We start from the raw sequence: 21615 nt of genomic DNA, 5'->3' as shown, positions 1-21615 counted from the left end.
GCGCAATGAAGGATTTTAATTATACCGATCGCCGATTGGTGGCAGCAGCTGCTGGTCCTCCCACTGTGCATTTACACTGTCAGCCTATGCCAATACATTGTATTTTGCTACAAGATCTGCTTCTCAGCTGTTGATTTCCGATTTCTCATTGTTGATGATGAAACTGTGAAGAAGATACTGAAGATTGCCCCTGTATGTTTTCTTTCATGTGCCCTTTCTGTTCATACTTGTTGCAGGCTGACATTCTTGGTAAAACTGTCACAGAGTCTGTCAGCATATATTAATGGTCAGCTGACTAATTTCAAGACAAGTACTAGTCTACATACATACATGTACATATGTTATTTCATAGGCCTATATCATCACTTCATTACTTTATCCCTGTTATGTCATTGTTAGAATGAAAAAAGCTTTATAAACAATAGGACCGGGCCAGTAATAGTATAAGAAGGCCTACCATAGGCCTACCTATAGTCACGAGTAGGCCTCCTGGGTAGGCCTGCTGTTACTGTACCCTTACTTCCTTATCATATCCTTGTATTAATACTTGTAATTGGGGAGAATTCAAGCAACTAAACACCTGACGGTGACTTCATAGACGGTCTCGACAAAGACAAACCAGAGGCAGAGCCTAAACGCAACAAAAGGAACAAGTTAGAAGGGCTTTTAATAGAGTAACCAGACTAGTCAGCATGGTTACTCTAAGCAGTATATAAGCAAAGTCAATACTTGTCCTCCAGACAATGCCAAAAGCCACTGTGACCCTTTGTACAAGGTATGATCAGCGCATTAACCAAACCCATGCCAACTTGGTCGAAATTGTCTATTGAACTCGTTCGGCATTAGTTTGAAAAGAAGATTTCCCCTTAGTTCCCCTTTCTATTGTTTTCATACTCTTCCTTTCTTTTAGATCTTGGAAAGCCTTCGAGCTGCTGAAGCATGGGTTGTATGAACTATATGCGGTCAGGCATAGCCTTCTTCTTCGAATATGATACCCCACGTATGGTCCATATCAACAGTAAGAAAATTGGCGTAGTTAACCGCATCATTCAGCTGGCTATTATAGGATATATCATTGGGTTAGTATCATATACATGTAACATCATGGACATAATGCTGGGAGATTGAAATTGAAACTTCCGGAATTGCAATTTGACACTTTTGCTTTGCATATTAACTCAACTCCTGCAAACGCCTTAAAATCAAATTTTCATCCCATTGAAGTGGATTAAAGCTGCTTTGAAAAATCTTCATGTACACCTGATAATGACCCCCAAGAAGTTTGGTTATGGGTACTGAGTTAGTCAAACAACAAATAGGATCTCTTAGTGGTGGTGACATAATTTATAACTTTCTTTCAGATGGGCAATAATTTACAAGAAAGGTTACCAAGAGTTTGACCCTGTGATCAGCTCAGCAACTGCTAAACTCAAAGGAGTGGTCTACACCAATGTTACAGATAGGCCGGCCATTGGTGCTAGAATATGGGACATGGCTGATTATGTTGTACCCCCACAGGTATGTCAATGAAATTTTTGGAAAAACTCTTAAAAGGTCTCTTGATATGGTTATTTTTGCAATGGGCAGAAAGGTCATGGCAAACAGGATACCAATGCAGATAGTTTCATTAGTCTAAAATGTCTTCTTTTCATCATAGTATGGAAAATATGAAAACATTGACTGACATGCACATACAGAGTAATGAGCAATATGTCATATTTTGCAGGAAAATAATGCCTTTTTTGTCACCACAAATGTTATCATCACCAAGAATCAGAGCCAAGGAGAATGTCCCGAGGTAGGTACAAACAACAGGAAGAGAAGACATTCATATGACTATTTCACAAATGTGGTACTACATACATCCCATCTTTAATTCATAACAGGGTTAACCTGACCTGTGTAGTCATGTATGTACAAACACTTGAGTATCAAAGTCCTGTAGTTGTCTTTGAGGTTATCTGTCTATCATTGGCCTTGTACCGGTATTTGGTATTTGGGTCGTGAGTATGCAAATATCAGTCATCAGACCTTTAATCTTTGAAGGAAAAGGTGATAAGAGACTTTTTTTATTACAATGGAAGTTGAAGTAGTAAATCTTTTATTCTAATGTATAACCAAAGTGATGCCCTCCAGCCATTTACCTGTATTAACTCCGAAAGAAAAGACCTTTCTCAGAAAAATTTTGTCTCCCCTTTGCCTCTGCCAGGATCCTAATATTCAGGACTCATGGTGCGAGTCAGATGCTGACTGCCCTCTATTGACCGCCGTGGACAATGGCAATGGTAAGCATTTGAAAAGAGACTTGTTTTTGCTGCATTGATCAAACCATTCGAGAAAAAGTGTGATTTTTAGATATAGGACAAGACTAATTATAATTTACAATGATATGAAGCACCTTCTGTTGTAAAGCACCTTCCGGGGGTGCTTGGAAATTGACTGTTTATATTGTGTGTCTTCTCAAAGAAGGGTGGACGGTGTCACAACCTGACAAATCCTCAAATTGTTGGAAATTGATTCATGACGAAATCTTGTCTAAGAGAAGTGAACTGGGTGCATTTTACTGTAGGCTCTGTTGTCCAAGATCCTTTGTAAGTCCTACTTCACGGCCCATTGATACCATGTGTTTGCAGGTGTTCGTACTGGAGAGTGTGTGAATTCTACCTTGAAACCAATACGGAAAGTCTGCAAGATATATGCGTGGTGTCCTGTTGAGAATGATACTCTTCCTTCGTAAGTTGTACTGGATAATTGAGTTGAGAATAAGCCTGCCGTACTCACCCTTGACGGTATAAATTGTCATGTTAGTGCATGCACAGTGTGCCTATGTGTTTAGTAGTCACACAAGTCGCATAATACAGTAGAATCTCTATTAAGGACACCCTTAAGGATTGACAAATGCTGACCTTAATAGAGAGATGTCCCTTGCCTCTTTCAGACCAAAATCTCCGCTTATCAACCCTGAAAATTTTACTGTGTTGATTAAGAACAGCATCCAGTTTCCTTTGTTTAAAGTTAAAAGGTGAGTTGTCTTGTCCTGTTTTATTCAATTCTCCAATTCCCTGAAAACTAAAAAGCATGAAATGCTGCACCAAAGGATGTACTTGTTGGTTTTGATTTGTTATCACTTGGCCTGATGGAAGGGTCATAAACCATGTGATATGGTGAGCCAAAGAAGACTTTGTGCAGACAGCCAGCTTCATGACCACAACAGGGTATCAATAGATCAAACTAATAATTTGGTTTTGTGTCAATGCATTGTTGTACAAGACATCATGTGATGATAACTTCTACAGACATTACAATGGGAGATCCATTACTTTCTTTAGGTCATGAGGAACTTCTATTCAGGTGTGTTAATGTTCCTCATCTTGCTTGCAGGCGTAACATACTCACAACAAACCAGACTTATCTCCAGAAATGCCATTTTGACCCACACACTGACAAATATTGCCCTATATTTGTTCTTGGGGACATGATCAGAATAGCAGATCAAGACGTTGTAAAGATGGCTGTCAAGGTAATTACATGTATAAGCTACCAGTACCAGTTTTCCTTGTAATTAATTAAGCTTGTAATTTGACTTTTGTTGGTGTTGTAGATTATGACGCAACATTCACTGTACATAAGGTACAAAGTGACTCATAAATTGTTTCGATTATTAGGGTGGAGTGATGGGCATTTTGATCTTCTGGAACTGTAATCTTGACCATGGAGTAGAAGAGTGCAAACCTGAGTACGAGTTCCGACGTCTTGACGATGAAAATGCAGCCATTGCCAAAGGATGGAATTTCCGGTAAGTTTTCAAGTGGCCTTGGCTGAAACCGCACTACATTGACATCAGTATTTCATATATTGACCAATTTTTCTAAAACTATATTGCCTCGGACATGTCAAAATGCATAAGTGTGTGCAATGAACCCTATAAGTGTGCAACCACATGAGTGAAAAACAATTCATTAACTGTACCATGTATGAATAGCAGATGAGTAATAGCATAGTTTATTGCTATCACATTTTCTTTAGCTATGCCAACTTCTATGAAGAAAACGGTGTGGACAAACGGACATTGGTGAAAGCTTACGGGATTCGGTTCATCATCATGGTGAAAGGAACCGCTGGAAGATTCAACTTTGTGCCGCTGGCATTGAATATTGGTAGTGGTCTTGGACTGCTGGCTGTTGTAAGTTCTCGTATATTCCTGGGGTTTTTCAGTTATAAGGGAGAGGTTTGTCGGTCAGTATACAGGCCCTCTTGACTTGGTCATTCATTAGATCTAGTCACGGTTTATAGTGAAGATCTCTGTTTAAGGACGTGTGTCTGATTGTGGTCCTTAACTGGTAATGATCTTGCAATTGACTTCTTTTTGACTGTGGCCCTTAACTGGTCACGTCCTTGCAGTTTGACCTCTTAAAAGAGATCAGCTCCAGAGTCCAGGACAGCACTCGACTGCCCTTAGGCAGCTGGAGGCGGTGGTAGTCAACATGATCATGATGAAAGGCCGTCATGGAAGCTTGTCTGGGGTTGCAGCACAAAAACAAATGACTATGCAGATATTTGCTGATGAGATTTTTATTCTGTTGTAGGCGACAGTTCTCTGTGATATGTTTGTGCTCTACTGCTTGAAGAAGAGGAATTACTACCGGGAGAAGAAGTACCTGAATGTTGCTGGAGATGATGCTTATAAGGTCAGTATTAATCATTTAAAGATGGGGAATTCGAGAAAATTTCAGAAAATGCTTGCCCCCCACACAAAATCAAGCAACTGACAACTGATGGTATAAGGAAGTGTCATAACTTCCAGATAACATGTATTTTCAGATTGGGGATTACAGATTAGGGCAACTGCCCAGTATAGTTTTTGTGTGACCATGATAAAGGTACCAAACCTTCCTTGCTAATTTCCCTGCTTGCGATAAAAGAATAATAGATATTAAATTACCTACATAAACCACTTGCCTATATCCAGGCTATAATATTTAGGCTACCTTTCGGATTAATGATTCAGTTTACTGATGAGCTATCACATTTTTTCCTTAGCTTGTAGAGAGCGACAAGTCGAATTATGGGTCGGTGAATAATTCAAATTCAGGTTTGTCTGGGATTTTAATCCTCTATGGTCAGAAAACCTAGCTCCCGTTTTCCTTACTTTTACTTTGTGTGGTTATTGACAAATAATGGTCCATGCAGGTATATTTTTGGTCTCGTAAGGCTTTTTGACTCGGTCTGAGTCAGCTGCTTCTAAACACAGCTTGCATTCTCCAAATCCCCAAAATGTTTGTATCATGCTTTGGTGCCATTTGTTCAGTTGAATATTAGGATGTTAGATGTGGACAGTTAACATATCTCCCTTGTCCTTGTACCTCCTTTGAAAGTCTTTGTTGGTAACTTGTGTAAATACCTCATAGCTGCTGGCTACCATGCAATAGGGCCCAAGTTCGATCCTGGGTAGAATCCACGATTGTTTTTCTTGATGAGCCAGCGTGACTTTCTCAGAACTAAAGTTCCTGGCTCTTCACAACGAGTTTGATGCTTAATATGAGATAAATAAGTGAGGGTCTGTCAGATGAGTCTATAAGCAATGGTCTCTTGTAAATTTATAGATATCATCATTTTGTGTTTCCAGGTTCTCACGAATGATCTGGGTGAGGATGGAGACGACATCAGACGGCGAAATCCATCGCAATCAAGTGAATAAAACGAATAATGGACGATAAAAATAACCCTTTATATTGAAGTTCAACCTGAATAACACATTTAGGCAAATTGTGTAAACTCTATTCTGTTTGAAGGATTTACATGCCCTTCCCATGATGAAGACCTTTTTGGAGTTACCACTCCTTCTTGTCTTAAGACATATGTGCACTGTCAAGATGAATGTCGAGATGAATGCCTCGATCGGCCTAACGACTTTTGTATTTTGATATTTCATCCCATCTATGATAAAAAAGTGACTTCCTGTCTTTCTACCAATATTATATTTTCATTTGTAAATACTAATCGTTGTAGGGTAGTATTTTTGATACAAGATTATAACAGTAGTTTTTATAAGGTCTTAATTTTTATCCAAGAAACATTCCAAAATCAAAGGAGACATTCAATTTTTAGATGTACATGTACTATCTTTGGATCACCAACTTTATGGATCCTAAATTCTTTTGCATTGAATTTCTGACAACTTGTTATGAAACTTGAATTTTCATTTGTGATAGCACAGGGATTTGAGATATTTACGCGTGAATTCCATTGCAAGATTGTATGTAATTTATACCCCTCTCAAGCGAATAGAAATTTTTTATCCTTAGCCATGCTTTTGCACCAGTTCTGTAATACTGTTTTTCACATCACATCTGATAATTTTTTTGTTGAATTTTGTCGTTGCCATTGCTTTATAACGGCTGAAAACTGGCCATATACCTGTAGGTTCAAATGATTTATGTTAATACATGTACCTTCTCATCGATGTCATTTGAATATCATTTTAACAAGACCCAGCAGAGATTAAGGAGACACAGTCATGACCCAGCAGAGATAAGGAGACACAGTCATGACAATATTTATCTAAGAATGGTTTCTGTGAAAACTCTGATGCCAGGGTACATGAAATGTAAAATAGCAGTCGAGTCTCATATTAGTATCATTGTTAGTTGATTCCATCTGCTGTGCCATGCATAGGACTCTTTTCTTGGACAGACACAGTATTTTGTTCATATTCATACTTTGTATTTTGTCAATTGTATAAATTAATACAATGAAATGATTTAGTTGATTCATTCATGATTCAATAAAGCTTGGTGCTGATTAACATGATCTGTTGTGGTTTCTCGCTTTGTCAATCTTGGCTATTCATGAAGTTCATGGTTCATCAAGGATTGTAACTTGCAGCACAAGTTCCCCAAAAAGAAGTTGAGATCCGACCTGAATTCTCAAAGTGGTCCATTTGATGTGACATATTGGCATAAAGGATATTATGCGGTGTACTCAGATTACATTGTACATGTTGGAGACGAAAGCAATACAAAACTGGGCACATCAGCAGAATATGTATTTGTCCACCAACCTGGTCAGTTGACCACAAGGCCGAGTCTAACTCCAGCCAGGAAGCCTTGGGATGGAATCCTGGATGCCAACCTGTTTTTCTGTGGATCCTTTAGCATGTTGCCCAAGCTTCCCTTTGTTGCAAGACTTCAACAATTCATCAACAGGAGAGTATGCCCTTAGGTCCACAGAGCACTCTAGTGCTCAACCCTCAAACTGAGGTACATGTATAAACAAATTGTGCAGAGGAAGGGACACCCCTACAATCCATAGAGGGTTCCAGTGTACTTACTGGCCACTGAATCCAACCATTGATGCTTTGATCCACCGAATGCCAAGTACATGTTCATGTACCTTCTGTGTCCTAAACATTGCATGAAGTTGTCCAGGGCATCACAGCCTTCTACTAATTAACACCACAAAGCCAAAACAAGATGCCATATATCTTTAAAAATCCTCTTTATTTCTTTAATCTAGTTCTACAAAATGTGGTTCCAAAAGAACACCCTCCTGTATAAATAGGAGGTAAAAATAACCTCTTATCACTGTCAACCTACAAAGTCGTACAATTTCTAAATGATTTTCCCAATGACAGGAGGGAGGCAGGAATCCTGATAGAGTTATAACATCATACAAAAAAACTGGTATTGGTCCATAGTACATGTATATATTTACATCCAGTTTGTATTGAGTGCGTGATTTTTAAGTTGGTGTTGAACACCGATATTCAGTATACATTGGTGTATACGAACAAATAAGTGTTCACTCCAACTTCAAAAGTTATTGATGTACGTTTTTTACAAACAGGTTTTGGAAAATAAAGAGAATAACAACCCACACATACAATGAATCCAGCCTTCCAGTGTCATGAGGTATAACTGTGGCATTAATGGCAATCATGGTTTTACTGTAATATATCTGATCCCATTTGGTTCCCACATTCAGACAGCATTTGTCACTAGAACAGGACTGTCCATCTAACGTTGAGAATGCATGAGAAGAAGAGGTCCCCAAAAGAACTAGCAGCTAAGATGAGGTGATTGGTGATCCCAAACAATGGAATCTATATGTTTGTCTGCTGGACTAATTGATGATGTGAGACTATAGGAAGCCATAAATAAACAGATTGGCCAAGGTTTGAATTTCACTAAGGGATAATAGAAATTATCATATTGAACTTTAGATTTCATTGAAGTCACCTTAGAAGACAGATATATCAAACCTGGGACAATCAATTCAAGTAACTTCCTTTGAAATATGAAGCGAAATTGGAAGACTGGAAAAGTGGGTGAAAGAAAAGGTACTGGAGATGGAGACATAATTGGAACAAAACCAAGACAAGGAACTATGTTCTAAAAATAACTAAAATTTGCTAAACCTATTGATAAATTTAACATGAGAATATATCTACATGTACACTAAAACTGATAATGTGAAAATGAATCGATTATCAACAATATCAATTTCTGTTTAACAAATCATGTAAACCCAGTTAAGACCATATCAATCAAGGTCATACAATCCGAGACACAGACATTCATTTTACTCAAGGAGGAAAACTGACTTGTATTGTAGTCACAGTACACATGACATTAGTTGCTCTTCTTCAAGGAAAACCACGGGAAGCCAATACATAGGGCAATATGTAGTCCTCACAGTAAAGATTTACAATGCAGATACACCTGACTATTTCAGTATTAAACATGACATAATAGATATATGAAAATAGTTCATGATATATAAAAATTCTATGTACACAATATAAAACAACAGTATGCTATAACAGAGACTTAGTGAATTATACTATTCAATGAGTGAATCATACTGTTTTAAGTGAAATATATATACGTTGTAAATAAATATGTTATTTTATCATATCTAACAAGAAACATACTGGTTGAGTGGTTCTAATTGTAAATCATTCAACAATCTCAATGTACATTAAGCCAACTTAAATAGCTATATGGATTGGTTTAACAAGTTTTCTGGACGGCACTGATCAAAGTTGTCATTCTTGTGCTCTTGTATAGGTGTATCAAGGTCAAGAATTGGTCAAAGAATCACAGGTGATGGCAAGATGACCTCATGCTGCTATTTGTTCTTCAAAAGAGAAACACGGTGACCAATCACTGTGAATATACAGATTCAGGGCCACAACAGACCACCCCCATCTTTTCTCAAATGAACTGTGGTGAAATGCTCTGTGTTCACCTCTCAGTAGAAGATCCTTTGCATCTGGTGTAGCCTGTAACTGGATATATTCACTGTGATTGGCAACTGTTTTATGAAAGAACATATAATAAATTCCGATGATTCATAAAATGATGCAGCAGCTGTACATGCAGAAATTTTGGTCATAAGAAATATCTAACTTTTTTTCTCGAAAAACCCCAAGTCAATTACATTTAACACAACAGCGGTGTGTCTAAACAGTGAGAGATCACGAAAAAATGGCTCATTTCAGCCCTGGCACTGGTTGGCTGAATCTACAGGTTAGTTTTGGACGGAACATGGTTAATAAAGTTACAACAAGACTGACATTCACAAAGAAGTAGCACATACACATTGTGGTACAAGTATCCTGTACCGAACAGTCACGGTGCATGTCGAAAATCATGAGACGGTGTGTGTGTCTGTGGGCCTCCACACAAATTCATGGACGGACAGGACCAAACATTTATCCAAAATATTTTGGCATTCAGGTCAAATTTCATGACAAATGTCGGAGCAGAATCAGTTAGAAAATACTGATACAATGTATCTAAAGGCAAGATCATATAATGCTCAAACATCATGGACTATAACAGGGAGCCAGCCCTGAAAAATGTGTTTTAAAATTTTCTCTCAGACATGTCAGACATACATGTATCTAAATTCACATCCTGCCCAGTCAAATTAATCGCAACACCCCAATACAATGTAGTAATTAATAGCATAGACAACCTGCAGTTATTAAAAACTAAGTTTTGTGAAAATAGAATTTGCTTTGGCCAAACCCAACATTGGTTTTGTCTTCCAAATGGAATGGTAGGGAGCTTAAAGGAATGCTTGTGCCAAAAATACATAAATTTTCATTAACATTTTTGCTAAAATTTGCAGTCACAATATGAACTGGATGGACTGGGAATGGTAAAATCAACCATAAATCAGTAATCAGTTTGAACAAATACATTCAAACTAGGTTGAAAATAAAGTCATCAACCCTGCCACATACGAGAGCAACTTAATACAGGACAACTCACAGGCAACTTCTAAAATGAATGAAGACAAGTTGGAGTCACCAGGCCTTATGGTGCCATGGTAGTAACTGCAGAGTGATACACATGACTGCCTATTAAGAGCCAACACCAAAAAAAGAAGATCAATCAGCAATGCTGGTTTTCATTCCCTTAAGCAGTTGCAACAGAGCTGCCCTTGAATTTGTTGCTTGGATGTAAGGGAGCCCCTAGTTCACTTCAAAAGGCAGACAGTAAAAGTATGCATAATATAAAGCATTCTTAGTCCTAGTATCCACCCGATCTCCTTCCGGGAGACTGATGGGGTGGTGGTGCCAGGTGCGGAGGTGAAATGTGGGAGAGGTGAGCAGGCGGCATGTTCTGATGGCGAGTGTAGTTCATCTTGTGGCCTTCGACTTGCACGTTGGATGGCTCCTCCTCGAGCTCATACTTGGCAGTCTTGGCCCTCTGTCCTCTCGACCGATCCTGAAAAAGGGACCAAAGAGGTTTTAGGGAGGGTGAAGGTACAGGATTTTGTATTGTTTTTCAATGAAATTTACGTTTGGGTACTGAGTCAAATAGGTTCACATGCCATGCTGAAAGGAATGAAATCATAGGGCCTATTTGCCTTGCTTGCAGTTCATCTATATTGAAAACAGCTTGGTAATAGAGACCAGGTAAGCACAAAGATTTCTGAAGAAGGATAGTTTAAAACTACTTCTTTTTGGTAGCTGAGTTCTGCTTAATCTGAAGATAATGCAGTAGGAAACCAAGGAATAGATAGAAACAGTTTACTAGGTTTATGGTGATGAAACCCCGAGTCACATTTGGCAGGTGTACAGAAACAAGAGATTTAACTGCATTGGTGTATGACCACAACATCAATTACACAGACAGTAACTACAAAAAGACCCCAATGTACAGACTACATAGTGCCAACACTCACTCCCTTTGCACAGGGGTGTACAATTTGAGAACGGGGTGAAGTTGATTTCGCTGTACTAGTTTGGAGAAACATCTGTACATTTAATCATGTACAAACCAACTTCAACAATAAAACAGAATTTGTGATTTAGGGTGACGGTGTACAGAACACGCTTGGTGTATACTATCATGTATACATATCATGCATTCTACTTGCCTAAGATTTTAGTTTTTTAGCGCCAATAATCTGTAATGAAGTGCCAGAAAATATTGTGTAATCAAAGGACAAGCAAAGAGAGTTTTTATCGTTCTTTCCCCACCTAAATTAAGCTATTATTATTATATACCCAGCTTTTTATGCACCTATATTACAAAAGGAGAAGAGTTAATCTGACAAAACCATAAATGTTATGACTAGGGTTCATAACAGCAACTGGGAAGGAGCATTTCTATGAAAATTTGGAAGGAGAAAACTGCCTACTTGGACCAATTCAAAATGAACTTACAGGTGATAAAAATCCTGAACCTCTTTCTTTCGGGCCCATTGGGTCAGCACCAGCATATCTTGAGGAGTTCATGCCCCCTCTGAAGCCAGGCATGCCAGGAGTGTTAAACTGGTTATCTTGTGTGTTACTATCTGTGCCAATAGTGTCCAGACTTTCTTCACTCTCCATAGGGAACAGCCCAGACCTGCCAAGATTTCTCGGCTGTTTCATCGGGTCGCCCTGTCTTGAGTATGGTGGAAGCGGCCCGGCTGGCCGGTTGGCATTCGTGTAGTGGTCATCGTATTGTAGCTGTTCCTCCTGGGAGTATCTGAAGAAGAACATCATAAGAACATCATTCAAAGTTCCCCCAACAATCTAACTTCAGGGCTTCATGACATCTTCTTTTGATCAAAAGTAAAATGTGACGCTCACCTTCCTAGTTGGTCCTGTGATCGTCTGTGCAGGCTAGCACTGCGCACCTGTGGTTGCAGGTTGCCATAAGGCGGGGGCTGTAGGGGAGCAGTATAACCCTTGGTTGCCGGTGGCAAATCATTGGAAGCATCGGACTGTCGCTCCTTCTTCTTTTTCTTCTTCCGCTTGTTGCTTTTATTGGCTGGAGGTAACTGGATGTGACTGCCCGGCATGCGAGGCTGACTCAGAGGCATCAGTTGAGGAGGTAGTGGGGGTTTACGTTTCACCTCTGGGGGAGTGAGTGGAGCTGGAATACAAGACAGGGTTGATGAAATGTAACTGGATGAGATTGCTTGGCATCAAGTAAACCTTGCAGGGTTGGTTATGTTTCAAGAATAGGGAAGAACTGGAAAAGGAGGCCCATCAAATTCGATTTACTAAGACCGAATGATGTACAAATCGCTCAAGAGCTTTACCTTGAGCAGGATGTTTCAGCAGATCCGTGACCTCATCATGAAGCTCATGTGAATTCACATCAAGGCTTGAAGCCTGACTCGATGACCGCTGACTTAGTTCATGTGACCCATGAGGCGATCGTCTATCCATCATGCCATGTGACCTCTGATTTGGCACCGGTCCTCGGAGTTTATTCGAAGGCGGTGATTTCTGCCGTATATCTTGCTTTGGTACTGGCCTCATCTGGTTTTGAGCCTGGTTAGCAAGTGATGACGTATGGCGTGGTGGGGGTATTCGTCCCTGCAGTGGCATGCCACGTGGAGCAGGTACTGGTTGCGGCGTTTTCTTCGGTGGGGGTGACACGTTTTGATACTCTTCTTCAGGCCGTTCAACATATTTTGGTGGAGGGTGAGCTCTTGGCGTTGGAGGTTCCTACAAATGAACAATGATGATGATTACCTGTTTTTCACAACAATTCCTAAAGTAAATCATCTTCGATTAAGTTAGACGGTTACTTTGAAAGTCTAAAATCAGTTTCTGTGTTTTACAGTAATACATGTAGTTACCTGTGGTTTGGCAAAGGTTGGTGGGGCTTGGTGTGGCGCATTAGGTGATTGTGGGGGTGGATGAGGCTGAAACTTCATGGTCGTCGGTGGACCTGGCTTGGGGCGGGCATGGGGCCGGTGAATCACTGTGGCTTGGTCGGAGTCTTCGCCTTCCAAGTCTGATACATCCATCTCACCTATACTCACACCTTCATCAACATCACCATTTTGACCATTAAGGTGGTTACCTGCAAATTTTAAGTTGTATTCATTTCTGTATTTACCGGTAAAAGTTTTGAACAATATCTAAGTATTGATACCCAGTGAGAATGACGGCCAAGTCCCCTTTAACACTTGAGCTGGTGACCTACTTTTTAATCTATCAGGAATTCAAACAACAAAACACCAGTGTCCTATATACACTGTGTGTGCTTGGCCTTGTTTATCCTCACTCAAGCTTACCTGCTGGCTTGTCTTCAACAAGAGTATGATCATCTTGCTCATCTTCCATCTGAATATCGCCATTTGGCAACCGGTCCTCCTTTGCCCAACGTGCCGTATCGAGCGATTCGTAATCAGGTTCCTGACGATCCTCCTCGCTTTCCATCTCAGCATCCCTGGCTGTCTTTGGTTCTTCGTAGTCTGTTCCCAAGTAACCCCTGGCAGCTTTGAGCTCCTCATAATCCTGAATAAGGCAGTTTAGAATACATTACATACCATAGGCACATAAAACATATCTGATATGAACTCTTTAGAAGACCCAGTCTTATATTTAGGCATACCCTCCGCTCAGAAATGTGTCTTTGCGCTTTCAGGTTTTGGCTTAATCCAATGCATCCAGGCAAAAGTTACATACCCTCACATCCAAACTTTTCGCCCGTCGATCGACCAATCCCTGGCGTAGATCACTCCTCTCAAATGTATCGCTCTTCGACAGGCTGCTTGATCGCACCAGGGGGCGCTTGAAATTTCTTGGTGTGGTTGGAGGCGGTGCTTTGGGCGGATGTGGTGGCGTGATTGGTTTGTAGGAACCGTCGCTCATCATGGTGGGGTCCTGAAGTGAAACAAGACAAACTTGACAAGATGATATCAATGCTTTATCATAATCTGGTCTTTTGTGAGGAAGTCATAAAAAATAGCATATCAAGTAAATTTTATGTTGCAAAAATACTTGAATGACTGGAAAACACATCACCTATACGCAGAGCCAGTCTGCATTTAACGCTCCTCAACATTATTCAGTTCTACGGCGTCATTAGCGGCAATGAATGTAATGTAATGCATTGTAGTACATTGCGTCATGATATCATCAGGCAGGTATTTTTGTCAACCATAGCATGCATCATTGCATGTTGGATAAGAATACCGGTCTACCACAGTGAAATGGTTTGGATTTATGAAAATTCATTTGACCCAAGACATAAATTCTAATGCAGGACCTGAAAGGTGCTATACATGTCCTGTGAAAATGAACTTATCATGCAACATTTACAAACAAACAATGGTACATTCAGCATGCACTGAGCAGGGAAAAAGGAAAAGTGAGGGGTGTTGGACAAATACATGCACTGATCAACAGAAATAGATCAACTTTTAAAGATATAATTAAGCCATGGGAGTCTCAGTTATGGCCTTTTTTAAAAATCAAGCAAAAAATAAATGAGAATGAGAATGAAAAGTCGCTTTTTTAAGACATACATGCATGACAAAAATATAATTCTAAGTGCCAGATCAGTTTAAAATAGGGAAATCTGCAAAATAAATTTGGCAAAGAAGACAGAAAATGAAAGAAATCGCATGCAACAAGCAAAGCATGAACGTAAAGTTACCGTTGCTACTTCTAAACGTACATCGTTAACCTCCACCTCAACCAGGTCCCCTTCAGACTCGCTACTATTTTGGACAGTGGAAACATGAACATCATCAAAAACTTCATCACAAATAATTTCGTCATTATTTTCATTCGGACTGAAATTTGTGTCACTGCTATCATTTTGATGAATGTTTTCTTGAATTACTTCATGTTCTTGTCCATCAATATAGCATTGCTGAATATCTGGTTCATTCGTAAAATTATTATGTAATGGTAAGCTGTCAGATGGGCCCTGAAATTGAATCATGTTAATGGTTAGTTGCAAACAATGTTAGCAGTGTTAATGTTAGCCAAACATGAAATGATGACATTGAGTCGGTCTTTCAATGACAACAATAGAATTCAGAAATTTTGATTTTTAAAAAAATTTGTGCTCCTCAACCAGAAAATAAAGAGCACCATCCACAAGATACCATTTGCAAAACTGGCATCAAAGCCACCCTTTTAAAAACAAAATAGATCCCTGCAACGATATTCTGGTTCTGAAAAAATATCTCATCTGAAGAAGACGACATCCCTTTATCATTCAACAGACACAGATTAATGCTGTGTACTTGTTTATGTTCTATTTTTTAATTGTATGATTGGTGGCCCTGATCCCAAATTGGCAAAACAGTATCAGCAGATGACCTTAAATCATCAGATCGTCTGCTTCATTCAAATGGTTAGTCAATTTGTAAACAACTCACTATTGGGGGCAACGGTATTGTTTGCTTGGCACTTTCCCAACAAATTTGCCGCTTTGGCCGCTTATAAATCTTAGGTGCGGAATGCACACGCCTCAAACGCTACAGGGTGAAGAAGAAAACTGTCACCACACGGGAAACTGTTATGACAAAAGAGGATCAGGAACTAGGAAGCAATGTTGTTACAGGCACGATTCCTGGGCCATAATTGAAATTTGCCTGAACTACATGTACCGGTACTTTTAAAGTGAACTAGCAATAACAGGATAAATCTTGAAATAGGAACGAGACAACTAGATATCTAGGGATATGAATTCAAGCAGCACACTATGTTAAAACTTCTAAAACTTCAGCAAGGGGAATGAAAAGACTTCAAACTGTTACTGTTAGCAAAATCTGGGATGGAAAATTTTCTGTGTCATTCACTCCAGTAAGGTGTTGTTTCCACACTTTAAAAGATTTATGCACTACTTCTTCTCCTTACCCTCGTTAGTATTCCATTCATGAAACTGCCTCTCTCGGAGTCGGGCGTCCTTCCAGGACCTTCTCGGGCACGTTGACGCATGTGCGACGCCAGTATGAGTAAACAGTAATGCAACTGGCGCCCCCTAGCATAGTCCAATGGAGACGCATTAAACTTGTCCTTAGTGTCAAGGTCAGCTGGAAGCGAAGTAGAATTTCAAAATTACAAGTACACTGAAGCGTACCCCAGCTGATGTGATATTCCTAAACAGGCCAGCTTTCTCAATCACAAGCCTGAAGGATTAAGCAAAAACCTAACCAAAAATACAATAAAAAGATTCCCACTGTCAGTCACTGTTTCAGAAACTAGTGGTTATGCATGACAACGTGAACACTGATCTATAAATATCAAGTAGATGATGTTTCTATCAAAAGATGATTGGTATATGCTGCATGTAGGAGTGCTACTTTTGAAATATCAACAAATTAATGATTGAAAAGGTTGCATTGTGCGGCTGATGATAAATACCGGTAGGTCTAAATAAAACTTCTCTCCCTAAATTCTTTGCTTTTCTCACCTCCTTTGTCCAGCAGATAATTGGCGACCTCACCATGTCCTCCAATCACACATAAATGCAAGGGCGATCGATCCTGATCATCCCGATCATTGATACACTCTTTCCCGGCAATCTCCAGGATCAGTTTACATGCAGCAAGAGACCCTGAAAGAACATTTTGATGTTCATTTTGATGAACATTTTCCCTGACAGAAATCTTGCAAATGATACGATACACTTTACCTCTGCACTTATCGAAAGCACACGCGCACAAATTTCAATTGCAGACTGATATTCAGTAAATATATCATTTCACTCAAAGCCTTCAACTGCAGTCTACCATCGCCTTTGGTGAGGCATTTGGAGTCTACATCAAGAGGTGTAGTAAATGCATGTAACTGCAAACAAATCTATGCCCAATTTGGGGAGTTTTTAATCACTAAACACGACCAGCCTTTGTTCAAATTCAAAATTCATGCCAGTTGCCTACACAACAACCCTTACCAAGCTCAGCTGCTAATAACATGACTGTCTTCCCATCGTCATCTTTAATTGGCGCTGTTTGTTCCGTCAGTAACGTTTTTAGACACTCGAGTGGTTCGACCCTCCGTACTGCCCAATGCATCCACGTTCGACCACTATTGTCTCTTTCTATCCCATCTGCCTCGTCAATCACCTGATTTTCAACACGACTTAGATATTCGAAATGTTTTATGTGATCCATACGACAAGCCCACATACATGGTGAGGCACCGTCCATGTCACGAATGTTTACATTGGCGTAGTTTTGTATCAGCAACTGAAAGAGGAAAATATGAAACATTTATCAATTACCGGGTACATATTTTTAAATAAAAAACAGCTATTGTAGAAAAATCTTTGCATTTGTTCAATGTCCTTTTTCATTCGGTCAAGGGATTTGCAATTCTAAACTATTCATTTATCATTTACCTGCATTGAAAGTATCAGGTTTCAAATACTGAATCACTGAGATCTGTACACAAGATATTTTCACACAAAACACCACCAATATTTTTTTCAAACACTATCTATGTTTGCTAAAATCTGTTTTAGAATATATAATCCATCAGTCCTATGCCAATGATGGCCTAGTTTAGAGTAATGGGGGCATTGTTGATAAGTGTTTACACGATCATATGTCCATAAGAAAATCATTATTAAATTATAATGTCAATGCACACAAAATCCTTTTTTTACAAAAGTATTGTGTGGACATGAACATGTGAGAGGGCCAAATAGGTAATTTTGCAAAATGCATCAAAGGTGGCCTTTTGCACAGCAATATGTTGACAAACCTCCCACATTCTTGATAAGATAAAAAAGTAATTTTTTCTAATTCCATTTCTAAATAAGTTTTTATCAATAATCGATATGGACGAGTCATTATTCAATTTTGTTGTTATGCAAGTAAATGTCAACATGATAAGTAAAAAGATCATCCCATTTCTTCTATTCAAGACATGCTAAATGATTTTATTCATGCCTCTATAATGTGAGAGATTCCCACAGGCACAATGTAACCTTCTTATTCAACAGCACATTACCTTTTCATAATGACGTACAGACTTCGGCAAGATTAGAGACGATTCAGCCGCTAGTTGTCATGGTTACAGTAATCTTGACAGAGCCAGATCAATCTGGCCGAGGCAGAATGTTTTTCATTTCTAACATGTCTAATGTAGTGTATCAAATCAAATGAATGCAATCTCTTTTTACGCACGAATGTTAGATTCAAATTAAATGGCATGATGTGACTGCAACAGACTGCATCAAACATTCAAAAGTAGAATTAACCCCATGGTTCTGTTATGGCAGGAGGCACCGTATCGACTGATATTCAGTTCAATATTTGGATACATGTATGATAATTTTGATCTAGTGGTGGTATGTACCAGAGGCCTATCATGGGCAGAAAATACAAATATTCTTACCATCAAACAATCAGGGGCTGGTGAAACAACTGCCCAGTGAATGGGCGCCCGTCCCAACTGATCCTGTATCTGAACGTCGCAGTTGGCTTCAATCAAAAGGTCAGCTGCTTTAGATAGACCATCATGACAGGCTCGGTGAATGGAGGTAGACCCATCTGGAAGAGAAGACACCACTAACTAACTTGACCATTTGACACATGGAAAAATTACTGCAACTTTACCCGATCTTACTTGGAGGACTTTTAGATTTAGGGACGCCAATATAAAAATGTTATAATAGCTGACTTCATCCCTCCGTCAAAAATCCAAAAGGGTTACGATGCTAGTTATGATGATGATGATGTGAACCTTTGACTTTTTTCATCTTCTTCATACCATTCAACAATCTACTCTATAAGTATGCTAGCTGTACTGCAAAACTGGCCAGGGGCTGGTCAACTTACCGTGAGCACAAGCATTGACATCAGCACCAAGATTGATTAGACATTTGACTGATTCATATTGTTCAAAATGGACGGCATACATCAGCGGCGTACGACCAATCGCATCCACATCATTTATCACATTGATATCTGAAATAAAAAGAAGTCTTATAGACACACTTTGAGCAGGTACCAGGTACATCATTGCACACTAATGATCGTTTTTTCTATTTTGAGACAACTATGTATTCGATGATAAGATGAAATGCAACTGCATTTATAATACATGTATCATTCTAGGGAACATTGATAGGGGGAATCTTACTTATAACTGTAACACAGTTATTCTATACTTGCACATGACCATGTAAGCGTCGCATGTTTGTTGACATTGTCTACTAGTAAACTATAACAGAAGCACATATTTTTCTAGGCAAAAATATCACTCCTAGTATGAGAACTTCACATGCACAACAAAAACACAATTAATACAATGTGCAGTTTGACTGTGCATGCCACAGAGTTTATTATCTCGATAAAGTCCTTTTTAACTTGATTCAATACTACTACCAATTGTTTAGCAATGGGATTACCCCTGGTTACTGTTAGCAACATGTAAACAGCCTTTCAAAGACTAAGGCCATTGATTGATAATCGATATTGGTCAAAAGATTTTTTTACTAATACTACAATACTTATGAACTGAATTAAAATTGTATGATATGGGTATGGGTAGAAGTAGTAGAAAATGGGTAAATACTAAAATAGTAGTATGTTATAGTACCAGTTCTATTCCCTTTTTTTACAACCTGTAGAGTGTAGTTCTGAAATTCACAGACTACAGAGGGGGAATTCATGGTCATTTTCCAAAGGAAATTTTGGGATCCAGGACCAATTGAGCAGCTGTTCTGAGTTCTACTGAGAAGAATAGGCTGTATAGTGCATGTAGTACAGCACTTTGAGAATGTTGTACACCATAAAAGCACTATAAATCAGAACTTACATTCATTTCTATATTCAACTGTTGTAAATTATGGATCAAATCATAGACTATGCAAAATCCCAATCTACAATGTATAAATCTGGCAAACATCCAGATGACCTCAGCAATGAAAGACAAACAGGCCGCTAAATGTTGTGAGAATACAGAGCCTGAATGTTAACCACACTGAACCAACAACCTTAAATAGTGCCAATTTGAAATGGAATCTCAGGCTATACAAATGTCTAGCTGAACTAAACAATTTTGATGGACTATCGCACATAAACACAACACCTTTGGCACTGGCCTGGTCACACTCCATTTCATTGTTCATATCATTTCAACTAGCAGTATATATGGAATCAGCAATTATAGTGTGAATTGAAAAATATATAAGCTGAAGGCATGTCTACTTTTGCATTGAAACAAACTTACTTTTCACAGCCAAATCCTGAATAAGTTCATTATCACCTGACTTTGCAGCATGAAATATCATAGGGAGATTACCCAAGCTTGAACTAGCATCAAAAGTCATGCTCATGGAAACTCTTGGGTTCTCCAAATCTATCCATTTCCATTGGAATTTGTCAGGGGCATCCCGGAATGGTGTCATGGGACTCAGCCCACGTACTGATGAACGTAGCGTGTTATTTCCATTTTTGCTCAAATTGTCCTGGAGACGATTCTGTAATGCCCTGTAGTATTTCTGCATGTGTAGCAAAGCCAGGTTGAGGGCATCACGAAGTTCAGCACACTCCGCATCCTCATTGAGTTTTAACAAGAACTCCTGGAGGTAGGCAGCTGTTTTCTGGAAATCTGCAAAGAGAAGATTCTGAAAGTTACAGACTTTACAGTTCACAGTCAGACTTCATTTACCCTTCACACTCGCATGTTAGAGCTCTTGAAAAAGGGTGATAGACCAATGACCATAGAGCATAGACCTAGATGTCAATGATGATATTTAACTAACTCTGTTACGTGACGACTGGGACCTTGGAGTCCGACAGCATATCATTCTATATTTTATATAATTTAGCATCAGCATAGACTCCATTATCATAGAGCAAAATCAAATCAAATCAATGTGGCGATGTCATCTCTAATTTGTGCTCGATTACTTATAAGTTATACTCGTCATGAGTTGTCTCATGTAGCCTACAATTGACTGTGAATATCATTATCATCCAGATCAACACAATCAACATAGGCCGGCATAGGCTAGTACAGCATACATGATGATCAAAATATCACAGTGACACAATCACAACACACACACAGGCTGAAGTCACTCGTCAACAATTCCACACAAAGACTTCTTACCCTTCCTCTTGACTGTCATCTTTACTATTCGTTACATCGATATTTTGAATATACTTCCCCAGAGACTATACACTGATTTGAGGGACACAATAATGCCAAATCACCCGTTTGATGAAGAACTCTGGCATGTTTTCACTTGCAAATTTGCTGCTCAGAAATAATTGGCAGCCATTTTGACGCTTTCACTCCGCGAAGCGGGTTATGCGATCTTTCCGACCTCACAATTATTGAAATAGCTTTTGTGGGCCTTTCCCTAATAATGCATGCCAATTGGCATCTTAAAAAAC

General features: G+C 39.1%; 2 protein-coding genes across 7 annotated transcripts; one reads left to right on the top strand and one right to left on the bottom strand.

Annotated features, from left to right (window-relative positions):
- The first annotated feature begins 50 nt into the window (after positions 1 to 50).
- LOC135483115 (P2X purinoceptor 4-like) lies at positions 51 to 6810 on the top strand. 2 transcript variants are annotated; one of them, XM_064763658.1, is made up of 13 exons: positions 51 to 192; positions 911 to 1079; positions 1362 to 1518; positions 1727 to 1798; positions 2210 to 2285; positions 2634 to 2733; positions 2939 to 3022; positions 3382 to 3520; positions 3666 to 3796; positions 4027 to 4183; positions 4587 to 4688; positions 5041 to 5092; positions 5627 to 6810. In XM_064763658.1, exons 2-13 carry the CDS (start codon positions 940 to 942, stop codon positions 5638 to 5640), a joined length of 1224 nt encoding a protein of 407 aa, XP_064619728.1. In that variant the 5' UTR covers positions 51 to 192; positions 911 to 939; the 3' UTR covers positions 5641 to 6810. The 2 variants fall into 2 exon arrangements, with proteins under 2 accessions (XP_064619728.1, XP_064619726.1); XM_064763656.1 differs by lacking the exon at positions 5041 to 5092.
- Positions 6811 to 7477: 667 nt separating this feature from the next.
- LOC135483113 (uncharacterized) lies at positions 7478 to 21535 on the bottom strand. 5 transcript variants are annotated; one of them, XM_064763654.1, is made up of 17 exons: positions 21329 to 21535; positions 20444 to 20824; positions 19048 to 19176; positions 18605 to 18759; positions 17157 to 17451; positions 16674 to 16817; positions 16118 to 16293; positions 15637 to 15735; positions 14904 to 15179; positions 13931 to 14128; positions 13537 to 13759; positions 13096 to 13322; positions 12550 to 12961; positions 12095 to 12380; positions 11684 to 11990; positions 11395 to 11424; positions 10601 to 10739 (listed from the first exon to the last, which is right to left on the bottom strand). In XM_064763654.1, the coding sequence occupies exons 1-16, from the start codon at positions 21345 to 21347 to the stop codon at positions 11395 to 11397; spliced, it is 3357 nt and encodes a 1118-aa protein (XP_064619724.1). In that variant the 5' UTR covers positions 21348 to 21535; the 3' UTR covers positions 10601 to 10739. The 5 variants fall into 5 exon arrangements, with proteins under 5 accessions (XP_064619721.1, XP_064619722.1, XP_064619723.1 ...); XM_064763651.1 differs by lacking the exon at positions 11395 to 11424 and having other exon boundaries at positions 7478 to 10739; positions 21329 to 21534; XM_064763652.1 differs by lacking the exon at positions 11395 to 11424 and having other exon boundaries at positions 7478 to 10739; positions 14925 to 15179; positions 21329 to 21534.
- Positions 21536 to 21615: the final 80 nt, after the last annotated feature.

This window comes from Lineus longissimus, chromosome 2, assembly GCF_910592395.1.
Source record: "Lineus longissimus chromosome 2, tnLinLong1.2, whole genome shotgun sequence".
Taxonomy (NCBI): Eukaryota; Metazoa; Nemertea; class Pilidiophora; order Heteronemertea; family Lineidae; genus Lineus; species Lineus longissimus.
Note: the sequence above shows the minus strand (reverse complement) of the source record. Positions and strands in the feature narration are given on the sequence as shown.